Below are 20,998 nucleotides of genomic sequence, written 5' to 3'. Positions count from 1 at the left end.
GTTTTAAACATGTATTAGACAAAATGACAAAATCATAGAAAGGCTTTTTTACCCCAAACATGGAACAAAGAAATACAGACGTAGAAAGTTCCAAATTGTAGGAATTTTTTAAAAGCCTTTCTATTTAGAACCAAAAACCATAGTTCTAACAAAGAAAATGTCTTGTAAAATAATATTAATGATGGAATAGAAAGACCTTTGAATTGCTTTCATGTAAAAGTAGTAGTAGTATATTCTATAAGAAAGAGCATTAGATAGGAAGTCTAGAAACCTTAGTGTCAGTGAAACAGTGGTTAGATAGGCAAGTTCACAGTTCCATTTACTTAAAAAAAAAAGCAGAGGAGGAAGGAATAACAACAAAGGATAAATGAGACAATTTATATAGAAGTGCTTATGAACTTTTGGAGTTATAAAAACATTTTACCTTTATTATTGCAGGAAAGTTGGACCATAAATAGAGAAAGACTAACTTCTTTCACTATGTCTTTACATATTAAAAAATGCAGTTTCATCTTGCACTTGTACCAAACAAAAATGTTCAACAGAATAGGAATATTGAAAGAAAAATGATAACTTTAGACTGTATGAGGTAATCATTGAACCATTAGGCTGGTTTAAAAGTATTTATTTTCTATTCTTTGTTGGGTCTCAGTTTCTAATACTGATTGATAGACGCCACACCCCTTAGGGTCTTACCGTTCATTCTGCATAGCAGTAGACATTGGATTGACTGTTGGGCTCACAGATTTGTTTCTTTCCCAAATCATCATAAGTTCAGCCATCCTTTCCTCAGCACACTGTGCAGTAAGCCGAGCCTCTGCATCCTGGTCCCAACAGTCTTCGATTGTCTCCTTGAGTGACCTCACTGCCTGTAAGACAAAGTACATGTCAAACCATGTGTCTTTAAAAAAAAATGTATTGAGCTTTTCAGTTCACCACATGAGGTAAAAGGAAAATCAATTACCTTAACCAATATTTTACATAGTTCTAATAACATATTTTAGGCTTCAGGGATTACGGAACATGCTCAAAAGGTGATGAACAAGTAAGCAAGCAAGATTTACCTTAACTCCTTGAAGAATTATTCATAAAAGTAAAAGCAACAATAAGTCGCAGATGTTTCTTCAAGGCCACAGGTTTAGGTCATTGTTGTTAATTCAGTTATGTTATGTCAATCAATAGCCACTAATTCTGCTTCAAAAATAAGTTTTGAGTTTGATGGAACTTGGGGACATTTGGCTATCTTCTATCTCTAGGTGAGCTTTTCTCCTTCACCCCCAGTTAAGAATACTTGGTTGGGTGCAGTGGCTCACGCCTATAATCCCAGCACTTTGGGAGGCTGAGGCAGGAAAATCACCTGAGGTTAGGAGTTTGAGACCAGTTTGGCCAATATGGTGAAACCCCATCTCTACTAAAAATATAAAAAAATTGGCCAGGCATGGTGGTTCACACCTGTGATCCCAGCACTTTGGGAGGCCAAGTCGGGTGGATCACGAGGTCAGGAGTTCGAGACCAGCCTGGCCAATATAGTGAAACCTCATCTCTACTAAAAATACAAAAATCAGCTGGGTGTGGTGGCACGTGCCTGTAGTCCCAGCTACTCAGGAGGCTGAGGCAGAAGAATCGCTTGAACCATGAAGGCAGTGGGCCGAGATCACGCCACTGCACTCCAGCCTGGGCGACAGAGTGAGAGTCTGTCTCAAAAAAAAAAAAAAACAAAACAAAAAATTAGCCAGCATGGTGGTGTGCATCTGTAGTCCCAGCTACTTGGGAGGCTGAGGCAGAATTGCTTGAACCCAGGAGGCAGAGGTTCCACTGAGCCAAGATCATGCCACTGCACTCCTCCCTGGGTGACAGAGTGAGACTCCACCTCAAAAGAAGAAAAAAAAGAGTGCCTCATTTCAACCTTAAAACTTACAGACATCTCTTCTTTAAACTAGTTCCAAAACAGTCCCATTCTGTAGTATTCCTATTTATTAGCAATGAACAACAGTCTCCCTATAATAGTCTCCCTTTGGGGGAAAGCTAGTTTTTTGTTTGTTTGTTTGTTTGTTTTGAGATAGAGTCTCACAATGTTGCCCAGGCTGGAGTACAGTGGCACGATCTCTGCTCACTGCAACTTCCGCCTCCTGGGTTCAAGTGAGTCTCCTCCCTCAGCTTCCTGAGTAGCTGAGATTACAGGTGCCTGCCACCATGCCCGGATAAGTTTTTTTTTTTTTTTTTTTGTATCTTTAGTGGAGACGGGGTTTCACTATGTTAGCCAGACTGGTCTTGAACTCCTGACCTCGTGATCCACCTGCCTTGGCCTCCCAAAGTGCTGGGATTACAGGCGTGAGCCACTGCGCCTGGCCAAGGGAAAGCTAGTTTTAACTCCCTTTTTAAAAACAGACTAGGTTTGTTTTTAAACATCCACATGATTCAATCATCCTACTCTTAGGTATTTACCTAAGTAAACGAAACCATATGTTTATACAAAGACTTGTATACATCTACATCTGCTACTTGGGATGCTGAGGCAGGAGAATTGCTTGAACCCAGGAGGCGGATGTTGGAGTGAGCCGAGATCGTGCCATTGCACTCCAGCCTGGGCAACACAGCAAGGCTCTGGCTCAAAAAAAAAAAAAAAAAAAAAAAAAAAAAGCTGATATGCTCTACAAGAAATGTTAAAGGGAGTCCCTCAAAGGACATTAGACAATAAGTAGAACCCAAAAGCCTACTTAGGTAACTATAAAAGCCACTATTATTATATTTTTGGTTTGTAACTCCTTTTTAAAAACAAAAACAAAAAAAGAGGTCTCATTCTGTTGCCCAGGCTCGAGTGCTGTGGCATGATCACAGGTTACTGCAGCCTTGAACTCCTGGACCTAAGCAATCCTCCTACATCAGCCTCCTGAGTAGCTGGGACGACAGGCAAGTACCACTGTGCCTGGCTAAGGCACCATTGTGCCAAAATGATCCTTCTGCCTCAGTCTCCCAAAGTGCTGGGATTACAGGCAAGACCTATCACATTCAGCCTCCTCCTTTTTTCTTATTTAAGAGAGAAAAGCATAAAATGATAATTATAAATCTAGGCTAGGCATGGTGGCTCATGCCTGTAATCCCAGGACTTTGGGAGGCTGCAGTGGGAGGACTGTTTGAGGCCACGAGTTCAAGACAAGCCTGGGCAACATAGCAAGATTCCATTTCTACAATTTTTTTTTTTTTTTTTGGGAGATGGGAGTCTCACTCTGTCACCCAGGCTGCAGTGCAATGGCGTGATCTCGGCTCACTGCAAGCTCCACCTCTTGGGTTCATGCCATTCTCCTGCCTCAGCCTCACGAGTAGCTGGGACTACAGGAACCTGCCACCACGCCTGGCTAATTTTGTTTTTGTATTTTTAGTAGAGATGGGGTTTCACCATGTTAGCCAGGATGGTCTCGATCTCTTGACCTCGTGATCTGCCCGCCTCGACCTTCCAAAGTGCTGGGATTACAGGCATGAGCCACCGTGCCTGGCCAAAAATTTTTAAAAATTAGCTGGATGTGGTTGTGCACATCTGTGGTCCCAGTTACTCAGGAGGCTGAGGTGGGAGGATCACTTTAGCCTGGGAGGTCAAGGCTGTAGCGAGCTATGATGGCAGCACTGTACTCCAGCCTGGGTGATACAATGAGACTCTGGACTCCCGCCACCACCCCCAAAAAAGAATGTCTAAAATTAAAAAGACTGGCAATACCAAATGTTGGCAAAGATGCAGAGAAACTGGAACTTTTATGCACTGCTGGCCAGAATGTAAAATGGCACAACCACTTTAGAAAACTGGCAGTTTCTTTTTTCTTTTCTTTTCTTTTTTTTTTGAGACAGTCTTGCTCTGTCACCCAGGCTGGAGCGCAGTGGTGCGATCTCAGCTCACGGCAGCCTCTGCCTCCTGGATTCAAATGATTCTCAAGCCTCAATCCCGAGTAACTGGGATTACAGGTATGCACCACAACACCCGGCTAATTTTCGTATTTTTAGTAGAGATGGGGTTTCACCATGTTGGCCAGGCTGGTCTTGAACTCTGCCACTGTGCCCAGTCACAAAAACTGGCAGTTTCTTAAAAAGTTAAACATATACCTACCACATGATTCAACCACTCTACTCTTACGTATTTACCTAAGTAAATGAAACCATATGTTTATACAAAGACTTGTACATGAATATTCATAGCAGCTTTATTTGTAACAGTTGAAACTGGAAATAAGCCAAATATCCATCACGAGTGGATGGACAAACAAACTGTATCATATGCATACAATGAAATACTACTTAGCAATTAATAAACTATGGCTACACATAAGAACATGAATAATAATTATAACTAATAATAATATTATAACTAATAATGAACATGAATAATTATAATTAATAGTTAATTATAATAATTGAAAATAATTATACTGAAAGAAGCCAGAAAAACAGTACATTTATATGATTCCATTTATATAAAATTCTAGAAAATGTAAACTAATCTCTAGTGACAGAAAGCAGATCAGTGGTTGCCTGGGGACTCATGGGGGATAGAGAAAGTTGAGGAGAGATTACAAAAGGGCACAAGAAATCTTCTGGGAGTAATTGACATGTTCACAATCATGACTGTGATGATGGTTTTATGGGTGTATACATATATCAAAACATACCTAAACGTACACTTTAATACATGCAGTTTATGAATTATAGCTCTTTAAATGTACAAAAATTGATAATAAATCAGAATTGAAAACATAAATATTCAGGCAAAATCTGACGCGTCCTTTGAAAGGGGACTCTAACTCTAGGAATAGGTAAATAATGATACCTTAATGCTTGTGTAAATACGTTAAAGGGAGTGGCATTATTAACACTGATGAGGAAAGACAAGTAGGGGGAAAAAAAAGAATAGAAAAGATAAACAAGGAAGTTTTTCAATCTTTCCTACCCAAAGGAAGGAAAATGCAAGTTGGATCTCGTGGGTGGGTCATAAAATCAGCTCAGTGGTTTAAAACAAACAACTCTAACCAAAACTGAAATGCTCTAGACTAGAACAGAAAACACTAGGACATAGAGTAGGTGGTAAGGTTAAGTATTATACTGTACGTAATTATGTAAACTTTGCTTTTTTTTTGAGATGGGGTCTCACTATGTTGCCCAGGCTGGAGTGCAGTGGTTATTCACAGGTGGGATCATAGTGTACTACAGCTTCACATTCCTAGGCTCAAGCGATCCTCCTCCCTCAGCCTTCTATGTAGCTTAGACTACAAGTGTGCACTATTGCACCTGGCTGAAGTTGTATTTCTTAATGTGGGTTGTGTCAGACAAAAAAGTGCGTAAAATGTTGAATTCTAGATCACAGAAGAAGTCTATAGATTTTGTCCAAAAGAGAAAATGGAAAAACTAAAAATATGTGAAAAGAACTGGTAGTTTCTTCTGAAATGTACTATATATTTCTTAAAAAGAAAAGACCAGAGGGCAAACATAAACTGAGGAAGAGTTGCCGCATTTTTTTTTTTAAGATGGAGTCTTACTCTGTTGCTCAGGCTGGAGTGCAGTGGTGCAATCTCGGCTCCCTGCAATCTCCACCTCCCAGGTTCAAGTGATTCTCCTGCCTCAGCCTCCTGAGTAGCTGAGATTACAGGCACCTGCCACCACGTCCAGCTAATTTTTTGTATTTTTAGTAGAGACGGGGTTTCACCATGTTGGCCAGGCTGGTCTAAAACTCCTGATCTCAAGCAATCCACCCGCCTTGGCCTCCCAAAGTGCTGGGATTATAGGCATGAGCTGCCGTGCCTGGCCTTTTTTTGTTTTTTTTGTTTTTTTGTGTGATGGATCTTGCTCTGTTGCCCAGGCTGGAGTGCAGTGGCATGATCTCTGCTCACTGCAACCTCTGCCTCCCAGGTTCAAGTGATTCTCCTGCCTCAGCCTCCCAAGTAGCTGGGATTACAGGCATGCACAACCACACCCAGCTCATTTTTGTATTTTTAGTAGAGATGGGGTTTCACCATGTTGGCCAGGCTGGTCTCGAACTCCTGACCTCAAGTAATCCACATGCCCCAGCCTCCCAAAGTGCTGGGATTACAGGCGTGAGCCACCGTGCCTGGCTAAGTTGCCACCTTTTATGTGAAAATATATTAGGATAAAACCATTGATTACAAGAGGTTATACAAAACTAACACTAAGGAATAAAGAAAAGCCAGGCAAGTGATTTTAACAGGGGAGAGAAAAGAATTCAAGACAGACTAAGAAATGGAGTATAAACATTTGGAAAAGAGGCTGAGCTCATACCTATAATCCCAGCACTTTAGGAGTTCGAGGCTACAGTGAGCTATTATTGTCCCCCTGCACTATAGTATGGGTGACAAAAAACTGGAGAAGAATGGAAAACATGAAGAATGGTAGTACAGTTAAACAAATTATACCTGAAAATTTTATGTAGGAGGAAAAAAGCTACTTTAAAATAAACGTGGCCTATAATTTTTTATTTTACCAATTTAAAATATTTTAACATAAAACAAAAGCCTTAAACTGTGTGTGGGGGGCCAGGCATGCTGACTCTGGCACTCTGGGAGGCCGAGGTGGGAGGATTGCTTGAGGCCAGGAGTTTAAGACTAGTCTTGGCAACTACCCTGTCTCTACAAAAACAAAACAAAACAAAACAAAACAAAAAACTGGCCGGGCACGGTGGCTCATGTCTGTAATTCCAGCACTCCGGTAGGCTGAGGCAGGTGGATCACGAGGTCAGGAGTTGGAGACCAGCCTGACCAATATGGCGAAACCCCAACTCTACTAAAAATACAAAAATTAGTCAGGCATGGTGGCACGTGACTGTAGTCCCAGCTACTCGGGAGGCAGAGCCAGAAGAATCGCTTGAACCCAGGAGGCAGAGGCCACAGTGAGCTGACATTGCGCCACTGCACTCCAGCCTGAGTGACAGAGCGAGACTCTGTCTAAAAAAAACAAAAACAAACCCAAAACCTTGTGTATGTGATTGTTAAAGCAGTTCATTTTTACTGTAAATTCTGAAACATATAGGAAGAAAAAGTCATTTATGAACCCAATATTCAGAGATAACTATGGTTTAACATTTTCATGTATTTCCTTTAGACTATTTTCTATGCTTTCATTTTCATCAGGAAACTATTCTTCCCCCCTTTATTGACTAAACTATGCTTGAGTCCCTGGCAATTTATAAAATTAAAGCTAGTTTTTATATTCATTAATATTTGAAAGATTTTGAGTTTTACTACTAAAGGAATGTTTCTTAATCTCAATGCAACTATGAAAGCAAAAATGGCTTCTTCAGACATAGCTGCATTTCTCTCTTCTCATAAACTATGTACTTGCTACCTAACTCTAGTATTGGATTGTCACTGCAGAGAAGCAGTTTATTGACTGTAGCACATTAGATTTAAATGGATTCCCTGGAAGTGAATCAAGTATTATGAATTCCTTACTTGGCAACCTACTCTATACTGGAAGTAAAAAGTTTTCAGGTAAATATGCATATGATGCATATCTCATAATGATAGGGTTGCCGAGAGATATTTCAAAATAATAGATCCCATTTGCGCTGGTGAAATAAAACAATTTAAAGAAGATGAGGTTGTATTTTACTAGAATAAAATTTCACAGATTTTTCTTTTAGGGATACTCTATTATGAGGCTGGCACATCTGATGAATTCTAGTAAAGTATTCAGCCTCTCACTTGCTGTCAGGGACCTCTCAAAAATCTGTCCCAGTTCCCATAACAGGGACTGTAGTTTTGGAAGCAATCTTGGACACATGTGCTTGACAATAGGCTCTTTAATTGCCACATACTTAAATATTTCAATCTGACTTGAAACAGAAGCCAAACTTGAAAGTAACCTACTGAATAAGATAACCAATGAAGACAGTGCTCATTCTAAATCTGTATGGAAACTATAATGTGTCTCTAGCCTTTCTCTGACATGACATCACCCCACTTAAATCAGGATCCAAAATGGAAATATTATTTTAGTCCTACCAAGACAATCTAAAATTGAAATGTGAAAATATATAGTAAAATAATTTAAGTTGCTTATTTTTTCACTTTTTGTCCTTTTATTAGAGTCAAGAAAATTAATTTGTATAAAGCATAAAAACAACACCTTCAGAATGAATCACTCTTATTACATTCTGAAAATAAGAACAGATTGCTATGGAAAAGGCAAACAAGAGTTTCTGGAAATATAATTATGATCGTGGAAGCTAAAACTTTAATGAATAGATAACTGATACAAGGGTAATAGTGAAAACTAAATGAGTCATTTGAAGATAAAGCTGAGTAAATCCTGAAAAATGTAGTAAGGGAGGCCAGGTGTGTGGGGAGGGGAGGGGAGGAGGGGGGAGGGGAGAAGGTGGGAGGAGGGAGGGGAGGAGGGGGGAGGGGAGAAGGTGGGAGGAGGGAGGGGAAGGGGGGTAAGGAGGGGAAGTGGGGAGGAGGGGAGAGAGGGAAGCGGAGGGAAGGGGGAAGGGGGGAGGGGGAAGTGGAGGCGAGGGGGAAGCGGAGGGGGAGGGGAGGGGGACAGGAGGAAGAAAAACGGAGAAAAAATGGAAAATATAAGAAAAAAATGATTCTTAGAATGTCAGGTGGTACAATATTTGTCTAGTGGGAATTCCAGAAGGAAGAATTGAAAGGTAAGAAATAATTTAAAAAATAATACCAAGCCAGGCATGATGGCTCATGCTTATGATCTCAGTACTTTGAGAAGCTGAGGTAGTAGGAGTGCTTGAATTCAGGAGTTTGAGACCAGCCTGGGAAACAAGGCGAGACCCTGTCTCTACCAAAAATTTAAAAAGCCAGGCAAAGTGGTATGCACCTGAAGTCTCAGCTACTCAGGAAGATGAAGAAGGAGAATAGCTTAAGCAGAGGAGTTCAAAGCTGCAGTGAGCCATGATCACACCACTATACTCCAGCCAGAATGACAGAGTGAGATCCTGTCTCAAAAAAAAAAAAAAAAAAAAGAAAGAAAGAAAAAGAAAAAAAGAAAATTCCTTTGAATTTAAGAAACTTTTGAATTTTCAAACTGAAAACCTATCCAGTGCCAAGCAAAATGTGTGTAAAGATCCGTGCCTACAAACATCAAGGTGAAATTTCATAATTCTAGTGATAAAGTCTTAAAAGCTTATAGAGAAAAAAAATTAAGAGGATAAAACAAAAACATAACAAAACAAAAAGCAATGAAATGATTCAGGATGGCACTGAAATTCTCATTAGACTGGAGACTAGGGCCTAGAGTACATGGAGATTGTAGGCTAGAGAATGATGGAGTAGTAGTTTCAAAGTTGTGAAGAAAATAATTATGATATTGAAACTATTATCCAGCCAAATTATTACTCGAGTGTGAGGGCAAGATAAAAACATTTTTAAACATGCAAGGATTCATGTTTACCACCATATACATACTAATACAAATTACTTAAGGAGATACTTCATCAAAAAAACAATCGTTTACAAGAAAGAGAATGACATGAGATTTTTAATGCTGCTTCTGAGTATAGCCTAAAAACAAGACAAAGAAAGATGACAAGAAACCAAAAAGAAATCATTTGATGATGACTTTATAAATTTTTTTTGGTTTTTTTTTGAGATGGGGTCTCACTCTGTCACCCAGGCTGGAGTGCAGTGGCATGATCTTGGCTCGCTGCAACCTCCACCGCCGGGGTTCAAGCAATTCTCCTACCTCAGCCTCCTGGGTAGCTGGGACTTGATGACATTTTTTTTAAAGAGACAGGGTCTTACTCAGGCTGGAGGGCAGTGGTGTGATCATAGCTCATTGCAGCCTCAAACTCTTGGGCTCAAGTGATGGATGATAACTTGAAACATTCTCCCCAAAGCGCAGGGGAGATTTTAGTAACTAATGTAGAATTTTTATTTCCTATAAATCCAAGCACAATACTTTGTTGTGCAGTGAATGCTTACATAATCATAATACTACAAATTTCTCGTTATTGTATTTAAATATTAGATAAATTTACAGACAAAACATAAATCATTTAATAACAGAATATTACAAACTGGGAGAAAGTAAACGAGAGATAACTTAAGAATAGATAGAGTATTTGAAGTTATAATGGTAATATTTGGAAGAGAAAAAAACCCAAAAGATTGCTAAAGGGAGTTACTTACGGAGAGTGATAGTAGGGAGAGGTAGTTTTTTCCTTTTTAATACAATAATTATCATATATCATCCAATAGAATGATTATATGATTTTATCAATAGAATACTGACCAAATGGAGAGAAATAGATACATCTAGAGGTACTGACATTAAAAAATGTGTTTAGGTAAAAAAATAAACTTCAGAAATGATAGTGGATAATTAGATTATCCTATTTATACTAAAAGATTATATGAGTGTATATTTGTTAATTTGTAAGATGTTTTCAGTGTTGTAACAACAACTTACTCAAATGGCAGGGGACTTGAGATATTTCATTGTTGTGAATTTTACATATATAAAAATATATATATAAATATATGTATATAAATATATGTATATTATATATGTATATAAATATATGTATATAAATATATATATATATATATATATATATGCTTTTTTTTTTTTTTTTTGAGACAGAGTCTCGCTCTGTCACCCAGGCTGGAGTGCAGTGGTGTGATCTCGGCTCACTGCAATCTCTGCCTCCCAGGTTCAAGCAATTCTCCTGCCTCAGCCTCCCAACTAGCTGGGACTACAGGCGCACGCCACCATGCCCGGCTAATTTTTTGTATTTTAGTAGAGACGGAGTTTCACCATGTTGCCCAGGCTGGTCGCAACTCCTGAGCTCAGGCAATCTGCCCACCTCGGCCTCCCAAAGTGCTGGGATTACAGGTGTGAGCCACCGCACCCAGCCAAATTATATTTTTAATAATTAGCAGAATTCATAGGCTGCACCTTGGTTTTTTTCAGGTCTAGCCTAAATTTTCATTAGCCATTGGTTATGTAAGCCTGCACTACTTAACAGTTTTGGTACTATTCTCAAGAGAGTAAGATAGAATTTCAATAATATTTAAAATATTAATATGTTAATTAATCCAGCTGTTACCTAATCTGGCAAACTTATGACACATTAGTTATTCTCTCTAAATAGTATTCTAAGCTTGGAAAAAAACAAAATAGAACTAAAAACTGACTTTTTTTCATATTGAAAAATTTGAAAACGTAACATCATAAAAATCAAGTTTGATTTGTGGCATTAGGCAACTCCAAAAACTATTAACGTTATTAACAGTCTATTTTTGTTTCAAACAACATTAAAACATATTCAGTCATAAGTCCTCTCTTTAATAACTTAGTTTTTCTTACCAGGCTATTTTCTTTCCAGGCTTCTGGGAACTTGGGTCTCTGTTTTTCCCTAGACACAAGAACCTGCATATCCTCAAAAGTGGGATGGTTTCCAACCTCTGTCTGAAAAGCCATCTGGTACTCTGGTACGGATTCCCCTGTGGATTTGTAGAAAAGAATGACAGAATAAAATTTCTAATTATCATAAATGATAGAATAACAGGTATTTCTGATACCAAGTAAGCAAAAAAAATTGTGTCACAATCTTTTTATTTTTTCAACCCCTTCAGGCACATTTGGAAATCCTAAAGAGACCTTGCTGTAGGTTTAATGATTTTTCTTTTTTTTTTTTTAGACAGAGTCTTACTCTGTCGCCCAGGCTAGAGTGCAGTGGCACAATCTCGGCTCACTGCAACCTCTGCCTCCTGGGTTCAAGTGATTCTCTTGCCTCAGCCTCCTGAGTAGCTGGGATTACAGGTGCACACCACCACGTCCAGCTAATTTTCGTATTTTAGTAGAGATAGGGTTTCACCATGTTGGCCAGGCTGGTCTTGAACTCCTGACCTCAGGTGATCCACCAGCCTCGGCCTCCTAAAGTGCTGGGATTACAGGCGTGAGCCACCACACCCAGTCTAATGCATTATTAATAAATGCTTTGCTTAGAATAGTCTCAAATATTTGTTGATAAATCAAATGGTAGTTTCAATGATGGATAGGTATTTTTAAATGGTTTCTGGTATTACTAAATTCAGGGAAAAAAGACTATTATGTTTATAAGGCATACTTAATACTTGAAAACATGCCTGAACACTGATCCCATGGAGGAGGGTAAAGATAAGGAAAAACTCCAGGACCTAGTACAACAAATATGCCTACAGAACCAAATGTAAGTGGGTGGGTTGAACAGTCACTATGTCTCATTACATCATTGGTTCTATTATAGTCCAGCCAGACTGTATCAAATGTTACAAAAATATTTATGATAATGGTCATTTGAAAGAAAAATCAATATACTTTAAAAAAATTTTTTTTCAAAGAAACGCTCTCACTTTGTTGCCCAGGATGGAGTACGGTGGCATGATCATAGCTCACTGTAACTTGAACTCCTGTACTCAAGTGGCCTCCCTAATAGCTAAGACTACAAGAGTATGGCACCATGCCCAGCTAATTTTTAAAAATATTTTTGTAGAGATAAGGTCTTGCCATGTTGCCCAGGCTGGTCTCATACTTCTGCCCTCAAATGATTTTCCTGCCTCAGCCTCCCAAGATGCTGAGATTACAGGTGTGAACCACTGTGCCCAGCTCTAAAAATTCCTTTTAACTAACAGGTAGTATTTAGATCATGGACTTAAATATTATTAACTATTTTATCACTATTTAATAACCCTATTCATTGCCAATAAGCACAATCAACTCTGATGTTAGGCTTTTGATTTTTACAAAATATGATAATAAAATTAAGTTTATGTATATAATATATTGAACCACATAGAAGACCCCTGGGACCAACACTCAATGATCTAGTAGAAACCATGGCAAAGAACACAGAAAGAGAGACTGTTCCTGTCTCTTTACCCGTCCTCCCACCCTATTAAAATGACAAGATAAATTAGAAGGAAGAACGTCAAGACAGAGGATGAGGCATTTAGGTTCTAATCTTCGCTTCATCTTGACCTTGGAAAAGTCATTTAACTATTCTGTGTTTTAGACTTCCTGTAAGCAAAATGGCAATGTCTGCAGCCTTCCTTATATCACTTACATGGAGATAATACGAAGTTATAATGACCTAGATGGAAACCACATTACAAATAAGTTTATGTTTCATTTAAGTTTTGTTTCTATTTGAATACTCAAAACAACTCATAAATACTTGCCCTCCACCAATATTAAAAAAGATTTACAAAGATTAGTTCTATTATCTATGCAGCATCGCCCAAGTTTGTTGTAATACTGCCTTATGTATAAATACAAGTGATTTTCATATACTGTAAACATTTAAGCAGATACTTAGTGTTGATCAATAACATCAACATTGAACTTGAGAGATAAAATTAAAGGATTTAATAATCATGCCAGTTAGTATATCACTTTCTTCCTTGAAACCCCATGTGATAAAACCTTATCCTATACCACCTGTGAACTGCAAGATATTTTACTAATGTATCTGATCTGTCTCTGAGACATACACACAACACATACACATACCTTCCAAGTGTTATTTATTTATTTTTTCAAATGCTGGTTTAGTAGAATAACTAAAAATTCACAATTTTACTCTTTTAAAAAATTAGGTCTAAATTATAATTTTAAAAGTTGCTAAAGGAAATTGAAGCACAATCTTTTATGAATGCAATGGTTAAGAATTACCAAATAAATTTCCACTAAATCTTCACAGTTCAAAATCTAATTGTTCAATAGAAACTTGTTTAGCGCTAACTTAGTGTTAGGTATTAGAGATACAAAAGTGAATGTTAATGACAAAAATCATCATCATAGAAGATAATAACCTTATTGGATTTCCTTAAAACCTTACTGGATTTCCTTACTATCGCTGGATTGCTCAAGGAAAGTTTTATAATCTCATTTTCTTTAGAACTGCCCAAAATATCTTATAGTAATATCTAGCACTATCAGATACCATTATCTGCTTCTCACCTCATGTGCCACTTGTTAACTATGTCTCTACCAGTTAGAGAGCTTTTTTTAGCTCCCTTCTCAAATTACACTTATTCTTTCTTCCTTTTTCTATCTCTTCCTTTTTTCTTCCTTCTCCCCCTTCTATTTAAACTTTGTAGCATTTCACTCTTATCTGTAATACAGATAATTCATTTATTTTACTAACATTTTATAGAGAAGTAACCTCCATTACATAGTGTTTCCACTTAATAATACAGCACATACTGCATTTTGAGGTATATGATAAAAGTTTAAAAAATGTTTTATAAGAATTTTACAGTTAGTATACACTATTCTCTAGGTTTATTAATATATTTATATGATCCTTTTTTTCTTTTCTACTTCCACCTCATTTAATTGTTAAAATTTTCAAGAGTGCCCTGTATCCCTTGACTGTGCTTTTTAAATACTTTCCCCTCCTATATACACTCTGTAACATGATTTCTGTGTTCTGTATTCCACAGAAACTCTTCTAAGAATACCAATGACCTCCTCCTATTCAAATTCAAAAATCATTCTTCAGTTCTGTTTCCTCTTGATCTTTCAATTACATCTATTGCCATCAATCTTGGTGTGGTTTTTTATTTTTATTTTTTAATCAGCTTCCTCAGGCTGAAATCTTAGTTCTTAAAGTTTTCTAATACTGACTTACAAGGCATTAGGATTTTTCAGTTTTCTCACTATTTTTCTGATCATTTGTCTTCTTAATTAATCTACTTCATGGGGGTAGTACCCCAATATTCAGTCATTATTCACCTATTTTTCTTTCTATGTTCCAGTTAAAGGAGTGCATCGAATCATAACTTCTCAGTTACCATCTCTATGTAGACAACTCCCAAATAACCATTTTAATCTTAAATTTCCATCTTATTTATTATTTTTAATTGTCTTTAAAAATTTATTTAGTTGTCTGTCAATACCCCATCGAACACTCTCCAGGATTAACTCATCTTTCTGGTTGCCACCCTCACCCTCACTTTTTTTTTTTTTTTTTTGAGACAGAGTCTCGCTTTGTCACCCAGGCTGGAGTGTGATTGCGTGATCTCTGCTCACTGCAACCTCTGCGTCCCGGGTTCAAGCAATTCTCTTGCCTCAGCCTCCCGAGTAGCTGGGATTACAGGCGCCCACAACCAAGCCCGGCTAATTTTTTTTTATTTTTAGTACAGTTGGGGTTTCACCATGTTGGTCAGGCTGGTCTTGAACTCCTGACCTCAGGTGATTCACTAGCCTTGGCCTCCCAAAGTGCTGGGATTACAGGCATGAGCCACTGTGCCTGGCCCACCCTCACTGTGTTTTTAGACCTCTGAATAGTTCCTTCTTTTTTTTTTTAAGAGATGGAGTCTCGCTCTGTTGCCCAGGATGGAGTGCAATGGCGGCAATCTCAGCTCACTGCAACCTCCGCCTCCCTAGTTCAAGCAGTTCTCCTGCCTCAGCCTCCCAAGTAGCTGGAATTACAGGTGCCTGCCACCACGACCAGCTAATTTTTAAATATTTTTAATAGAGATAGGCTTTCACCATGTTGGCCAGGCTGATTTTGAACTCCTGACCTCAAATGATCCACCCACCTCAGCCTCCCAAAGTGCTAGGATTACAGGCCTGAGCCACCGTGCCCAACCTCTGAATATTTCTCAATTCCTTTGAACCCCATTCTTTTTATTTTTTGACATGGAGTCTCGTTCTGTCACCCAGGCTGGAGTGCAGTGGCGCAATCTCGGCTCACTGCAACCTCTGCCTCCCAGGTTCAGGTGGTTCTCCTGCCTCAGCCTCCTGAGTAGCTGGGATTACAGGCGTGCGCCACTGCACCTGTCTAATTTTTGTATTTGTAGTAGAGCGGGGTTTCACCATGCTGGCCAGGCTGGTCTCGAACTGCTGACCTGGAGATCTGCCCCCTCTCAGCCTCCTAAAGTGCTGGGTTTGCAGGCGTGAGCCAAGCCTGGCCTGAATCTCATTCTTTTAATAGATAACCACAAGTACAGATTTCTTCTCTGCATTTTCTCCCAGATTTGCCTCTCTCCATTTCCATATCCAGGATTACAGGGTATTTTAAAGCAACTCTCTTCTTATTCCTTTTTTTTTTTTATCGTGGTAGAACATACATAACATAAAACTGACTATTTTAACCATTTTTAAGTGTACCATTCTGTGGTGTTAAGTACATTCACACTATTGTACAACCATTACTACTATCCATTTCTAGAACCGTTTCTATCTTCCCAAACTGAAACTCTGTACCCATTAAACAGTAACTCTCCATTTCTTTTTCCTTTTTAAGTCCCTTCTAGTTCTATTTCTATTTTAATTAATTCTACATATTTGCTAAAATAATCTTATGAAAACAAGATTTAATTGCCTTTCCCTGTTCAAACATTTTATATCATTCTTTATTATTTATCAGATCGAAAGCAATAGTCATTCTTTGAACACAGTAGTTTTTCAAAATATATTGCTTGTAGCAGTGTACTAATCTGATGAAAAAATCATTTCAGTCAGACATGCTTCTAAAACAAAAATCCTACATGAGACTATTAACAAAGAAATTACCAAACTGTGGTCAAAGTTCTGATAATACAATACTTGTGGGTTTGGGTGTGGTGGCTCATGCCTGCAAATCGCAGCATTTTGGGAGGCCGAGGCAGGAGGATCACTTGAGCCCAGGAGTTAGAGGCCAGCCTGGGCAACACAGCAAAACTCTGTCTCGACAAAAAATAAAATATTAGCCGGGCGTGGTGGCATGCACCTGTAGTCCTAGCTACTCAGGAGGCTGAGCGGGAGGACTGCTTGAGCCCAAGAGTTTAGGGCTGCAGTGAGCTATGATTGCACTACTGCACTCCGGCCTGGGCAAGAGTGAGACCCTGCCTCTTAAAAACAAAACAAAAAAAGTACTTGGTTTTTTTTTTTTTTTTTTTTTGAGACCGAGTTTCACTCTTGTTGCCCAGGCTGGAGTGCAATGGTGCAGTGTCAGCATTGCAACCTCTGCCTCCCGGGTTCAAGCGATTCTCCTGCCTCAGCCTCCCAAGTAGCTGGGATTACAGGCATGTGCCACCACACCCAGTTAATTTTGTATTTTTAGTAGAGACAGGGTTTCACCATGTTGGTCAGGCTGGTCTCGAACTCCCGACCTCAGGTGATCCACCTGCCTCGGCCTCCTAAGGTGCTGGGATTACAGGCGTGAGCCACCGCACCCGGCCAAAAAAAGTACTTGTTGATACTACTGCAATTACTGCTATTTTCAGAAAAATGCCTCAGTTGAATCTCTGTACTTTTAATTAACTAGAAAATATACTTCTAGATAACTGATTGACCTGTACTTAATCTAATAATCACTGATTTATTTCATTATATTTTTGAATTACAAACTAATGTTTGGCCTGGTGCGGTGGCTCACTCCTGTAATCCAGGCACTTTTGGAGGCTGAAGTGGGTGGATCACTTGAGCCCAGGAGTTTGAGACCAGCCTGAGCAACATGGTGAAACCTTGTCTCTACAAAAAAATACAAAAATGAACCAGGCTTGGTGGTGCATGCCTGTAGCCCCAGCTACTCAGAGGCTGAGGTGGGAGAATCACCTGAGCCTGGGGAGATCAAGGCTGCAGTGAGCTGTGATCACACCACTGCACTCCAGCCTAGGTGACAGAGTGAGGCTCTGTCTCTTAAAAAAATTATATATATATATATATATATATATATATTTATATATATATATAATTTTATATATATATATCAAGTGTGTGTGTATACATACATATATACACACAGAGACACTTGATATATATATATAAAATTATATATATATAGACACATACACACTTGATACATACATGTGTGTGTATACATATATATACACACACACTTGATATATATAAACTAATGTGTAATGCCTAATGTCTTTAAAGCCAAACAATTCAACTCCACTATTAATCTTTTTAAATTAAATAGCTCTATTTCATAAATTTGTCCAATGCTAGTTCCTTTTTCTATGCTTTTAATGGTGTTACTCCTAAAAGACAGTGGCCACACAGATCAAATCATCTGTATAGCACCTAGAAGAATGCAATGCCAGATTTATAGTTAAAGTTTTTAGATGATACTACAATGATGTAATCCCTAAGAAGGGAAAACTATAAATTCATTTGGCTATTTCAAGTAAGCCTCAAACATTCACTTAAATGAGTATTCTTACTCTTTTTTTGAGACGGAGTCTTGCTCTGTTACCCAGGCTGGAGCGCCATGGCGTGATCTCGGCTCACTGCAACCTCCGCCTACTGGGTTCAAGCAATTCCTCTGCCCCAGCCTCCCGAGTAGCTGGGACTACAGGTGCTCGCCACCATGCTTGGCTAATTTTTGTATTTTTAGTAGAGATGGGGTTTCACCATATTGGCCAGGCTGGTCTCGAACTCCTGACCTCGTGATCCGCCCGCCTTGGCCTCCCAAAGTGCTGGGATTACAGGTGTGAGCCACCGCACCAGGCCTTTTTTAATTTTTTTGAGACAGAGTTTTGCTCTTGTTGCCCAGGCTGGGGTGCAACGGCGAGATCTTGGCTCACTGCAACCTCTGCTTCCCAGGTTCAAGTGATTATCCTATCTCAGCCTCCCGAGCAGCTGGGATTACAGGTGCATGCCACCACACCTGGCTAATTTTTGTATTTTTAGTAGAGACGGGGTTTCACCATATTGGTCAGGTTGGTCTCGAACTCCTGACCTCAGGTGATCCGCAAGCCTCGGCCTCACAAAGTGCTGGGATTACAGGCATGAGCCACCGCACCTGGCCAATGAGTATTCTTTCATTGAAAGGAAGGAAAAAGAGAAAAGAGGAGGAAGGGAAGGAGATAAGGTGAGAGGAGAAGAGGAAGGAAGGAAGGAAGAAACGGAGCATGAAAAAAAAAGAAAAGGAAAAAGTGTTTACAAATAATTCATTGCTTCTAATTCCTTATGGGTTCAACTCAGGAAACATCCTAAGTGTACCTTGTCTCAAACACTCAGATGGTGCATAAGGAAAATGTTGACTGCTAAAGCAATCAGAGACCAAACAAAATACAATTAGATAAGCTATTACTGGCAATTAATTAAATTGCACTCAGATGAAAACCTGGAGTACTCTAAAAAAAAATTCCTCATTTGCATCCTGCTGCTAATAATGTTTCTAAACACTAGATAGCAATGAACTAAAGGTTTAAACGAAAGTAAAAAGATTCTTACATAAAAGTTGAGTTAGGTACTATAGGTAGAGAAAGAAGATATAACTGCTTCACTTCAAAAAATATCAACTTTTGACAGTAGTTTTTACCTGGGAAGAGGTCTGTACATCTCATAAATATCTCCCAATAGATTAGTCCAAGAGCATACATGTCTACTTGTTTCAAAGCTGATTCACAGTCCCTCAAGTTCACAGCTCCTTCTAGCACTTCTGGTGCCATATATCTGATAGTGCCAACCTGATAAATTAGAGTGATATTTTTTAGAGAGAGAATGTAGCATATTCTGAAGAACAGACATTAGATCAGAAGTTATATGTAAATCTTAGTCATGTCAATGTTATTTGACCCTAACCATGTCATTAAACCTTTCTATAACTTATTTTTTACCTATAAAATGCCCTTCCTGAATAATTAAACAGTGGTAAATCCATTTTAGTGAATACTATTAATCAATCAAAAAGAATGAGCTAGACTTTCCTATGTATATCAACATAAATAATCTATAAGATACAGTGAGAAAATTGCAAAACAATATGTATACAACTTAATATTTTTTAAAATTCACAAAAATACAGCTGGGTGGCTGGGTGCAGTGGCTCACGTCTGTAATCCTAGCACTTTGGGAGGCCGAGGTGGGCGGATCTCAAGGTCAGGAGATCGAGACCATCCTGGCTAACACGGTGAAACCCCGTCTCTACTAAAAAAATATAAAAAATTAGCCAGGCATGGTGGTGGGTGCCTGTAGTCCCAGCTACTCAGGAGGCTGAGGCAGGAGAATGGCGTGAACCCGGGAGGTGGAGCTTGCAGTGAGCCATGATCACGCCACTGCACTCCAGCCTGGGCGACAGAGAGAGACTTCGTCTCAAAAAAACAAACAAACAAAAAAAAAACAGCTGGGCGTGGTGGCTCACAATTGTAATTGCAGCACTTTGGGAGGCCAAGGCGGGTGGATCACCTAAGGTCAGGAGTTCAAGACCACCCTGACTAACATGGAGAAACCTCGTATCTACTAAAAATACAAAAATTAGCCGGGCATGGTGGTACATGCCTATAATCCCAGCTACTCAGGAGGCTGAGGCAGGAGAATTGCTTCAACCTGGGAGGCAGAGGTTGCAGTGGGCTGAGATTGCACCATTGCACTCCAGCCTGGGCAACAAAAGTGAAACTCCATCTCAAAATAAATAAATAAATAAATTTTTAAAATCACAAAAATACATATATGTTGTGCACAGACAAGTATATATGAATGCAGAGAACAAAGTTGGGAAGGATATGTTCCACACTGTAATAGTGATTACCAGAAGGTGGACTGTGTTATCTTAAACTTGGTAACTTTATTTACCCTTGCCTCAAAAATCCGTTCCTACAAATTTGTTCCTAATGCTTGTAAAAATGACTTGGAATGGCAGTGAGTTCCAAAATAAACTGATGAACTTTACAAAGGCCTTTATGAGATGTCTTTTATATTTCCTAATTTTGTAATTCCTAGTATTCTATAATTGGCAGTATATGAGGATAATTGTCCTGAGTCTCACTCTGTCACCCAGGATGGAGTGCAGTGGCACAATCTCAGCTCACTGCAACTTCCGCCTCCTGGGTTCAAGCGATTCTCTTGCCTCAGACTCCCGAGTAGCTGGGATTACAGGTGCGTGCCACTGCGCCCGGCTAATTTTTGTATTTTTAGTAGAGATGGGGTTTCACCATGTTGGCCAAACTGGTCTCGAACTCCTGACCTCAGGTGATACACCCGCCTGGGCCTACCAAAGTGCTGGGATTACAGGCGTGAGCCACCACACCTGGCCAGTAGATGTTTTAATTAAATTCATTAT

The 20,998-nt window shown here is 39.1% G+C and overlaps 1 protein-coding gene across 2 annotated transcripts in view; it reads right to left on the bottom strand.

The window, feature by feature from the left end:
- BMPR2 (bone morphogenetic protein receptor type 2) overlaps positions 1-20,998 on the bottom strand; it is a 196,854-nt gene that overhangs the window by 14,781 nt on the left and 161,075 nt on the right. For both annotated transcript variants that reach the window (XM_054479150.2, XM_063648353.1), the window contains exons 9-11: positions 19,259-19,406; positions 11,323-11,459; positions 697-869 (exon numbers count right to left, since the gene is read on the bottom strand). In XM_054479150.2, the coding sequence (XP_054335125.1) occupies positions 697-869; positions 11,323-11,459; positions 19,259-19,406 (458 nt within the window). The remainder of the gene's footprint in view (positions 1-696; positions 870-11,322; positions 11,460-19,258; positions 19,407-20,998) is intronic.

The sequence above is a fragment of the Pongo pygmaeus genome, chromosome 11 (genome assembly GCF_028885625.2).
Source record: "Pongo pygmaeus isolate AG05252 chromosome 11, NHGRI_mPonPyg2-v2.0_pri, whole genome shotgun sequence".
Classification (NCBI taxonomy): domain Eukaryota; kingdom Metazoa; phylum Chordata; class Mammalia; order Primates; family Hominidae; genus Pongo; species Pongo pygmaeus.
This window is presented reverse-complemented; position numbering and strand designations above follow the sequence as displayed.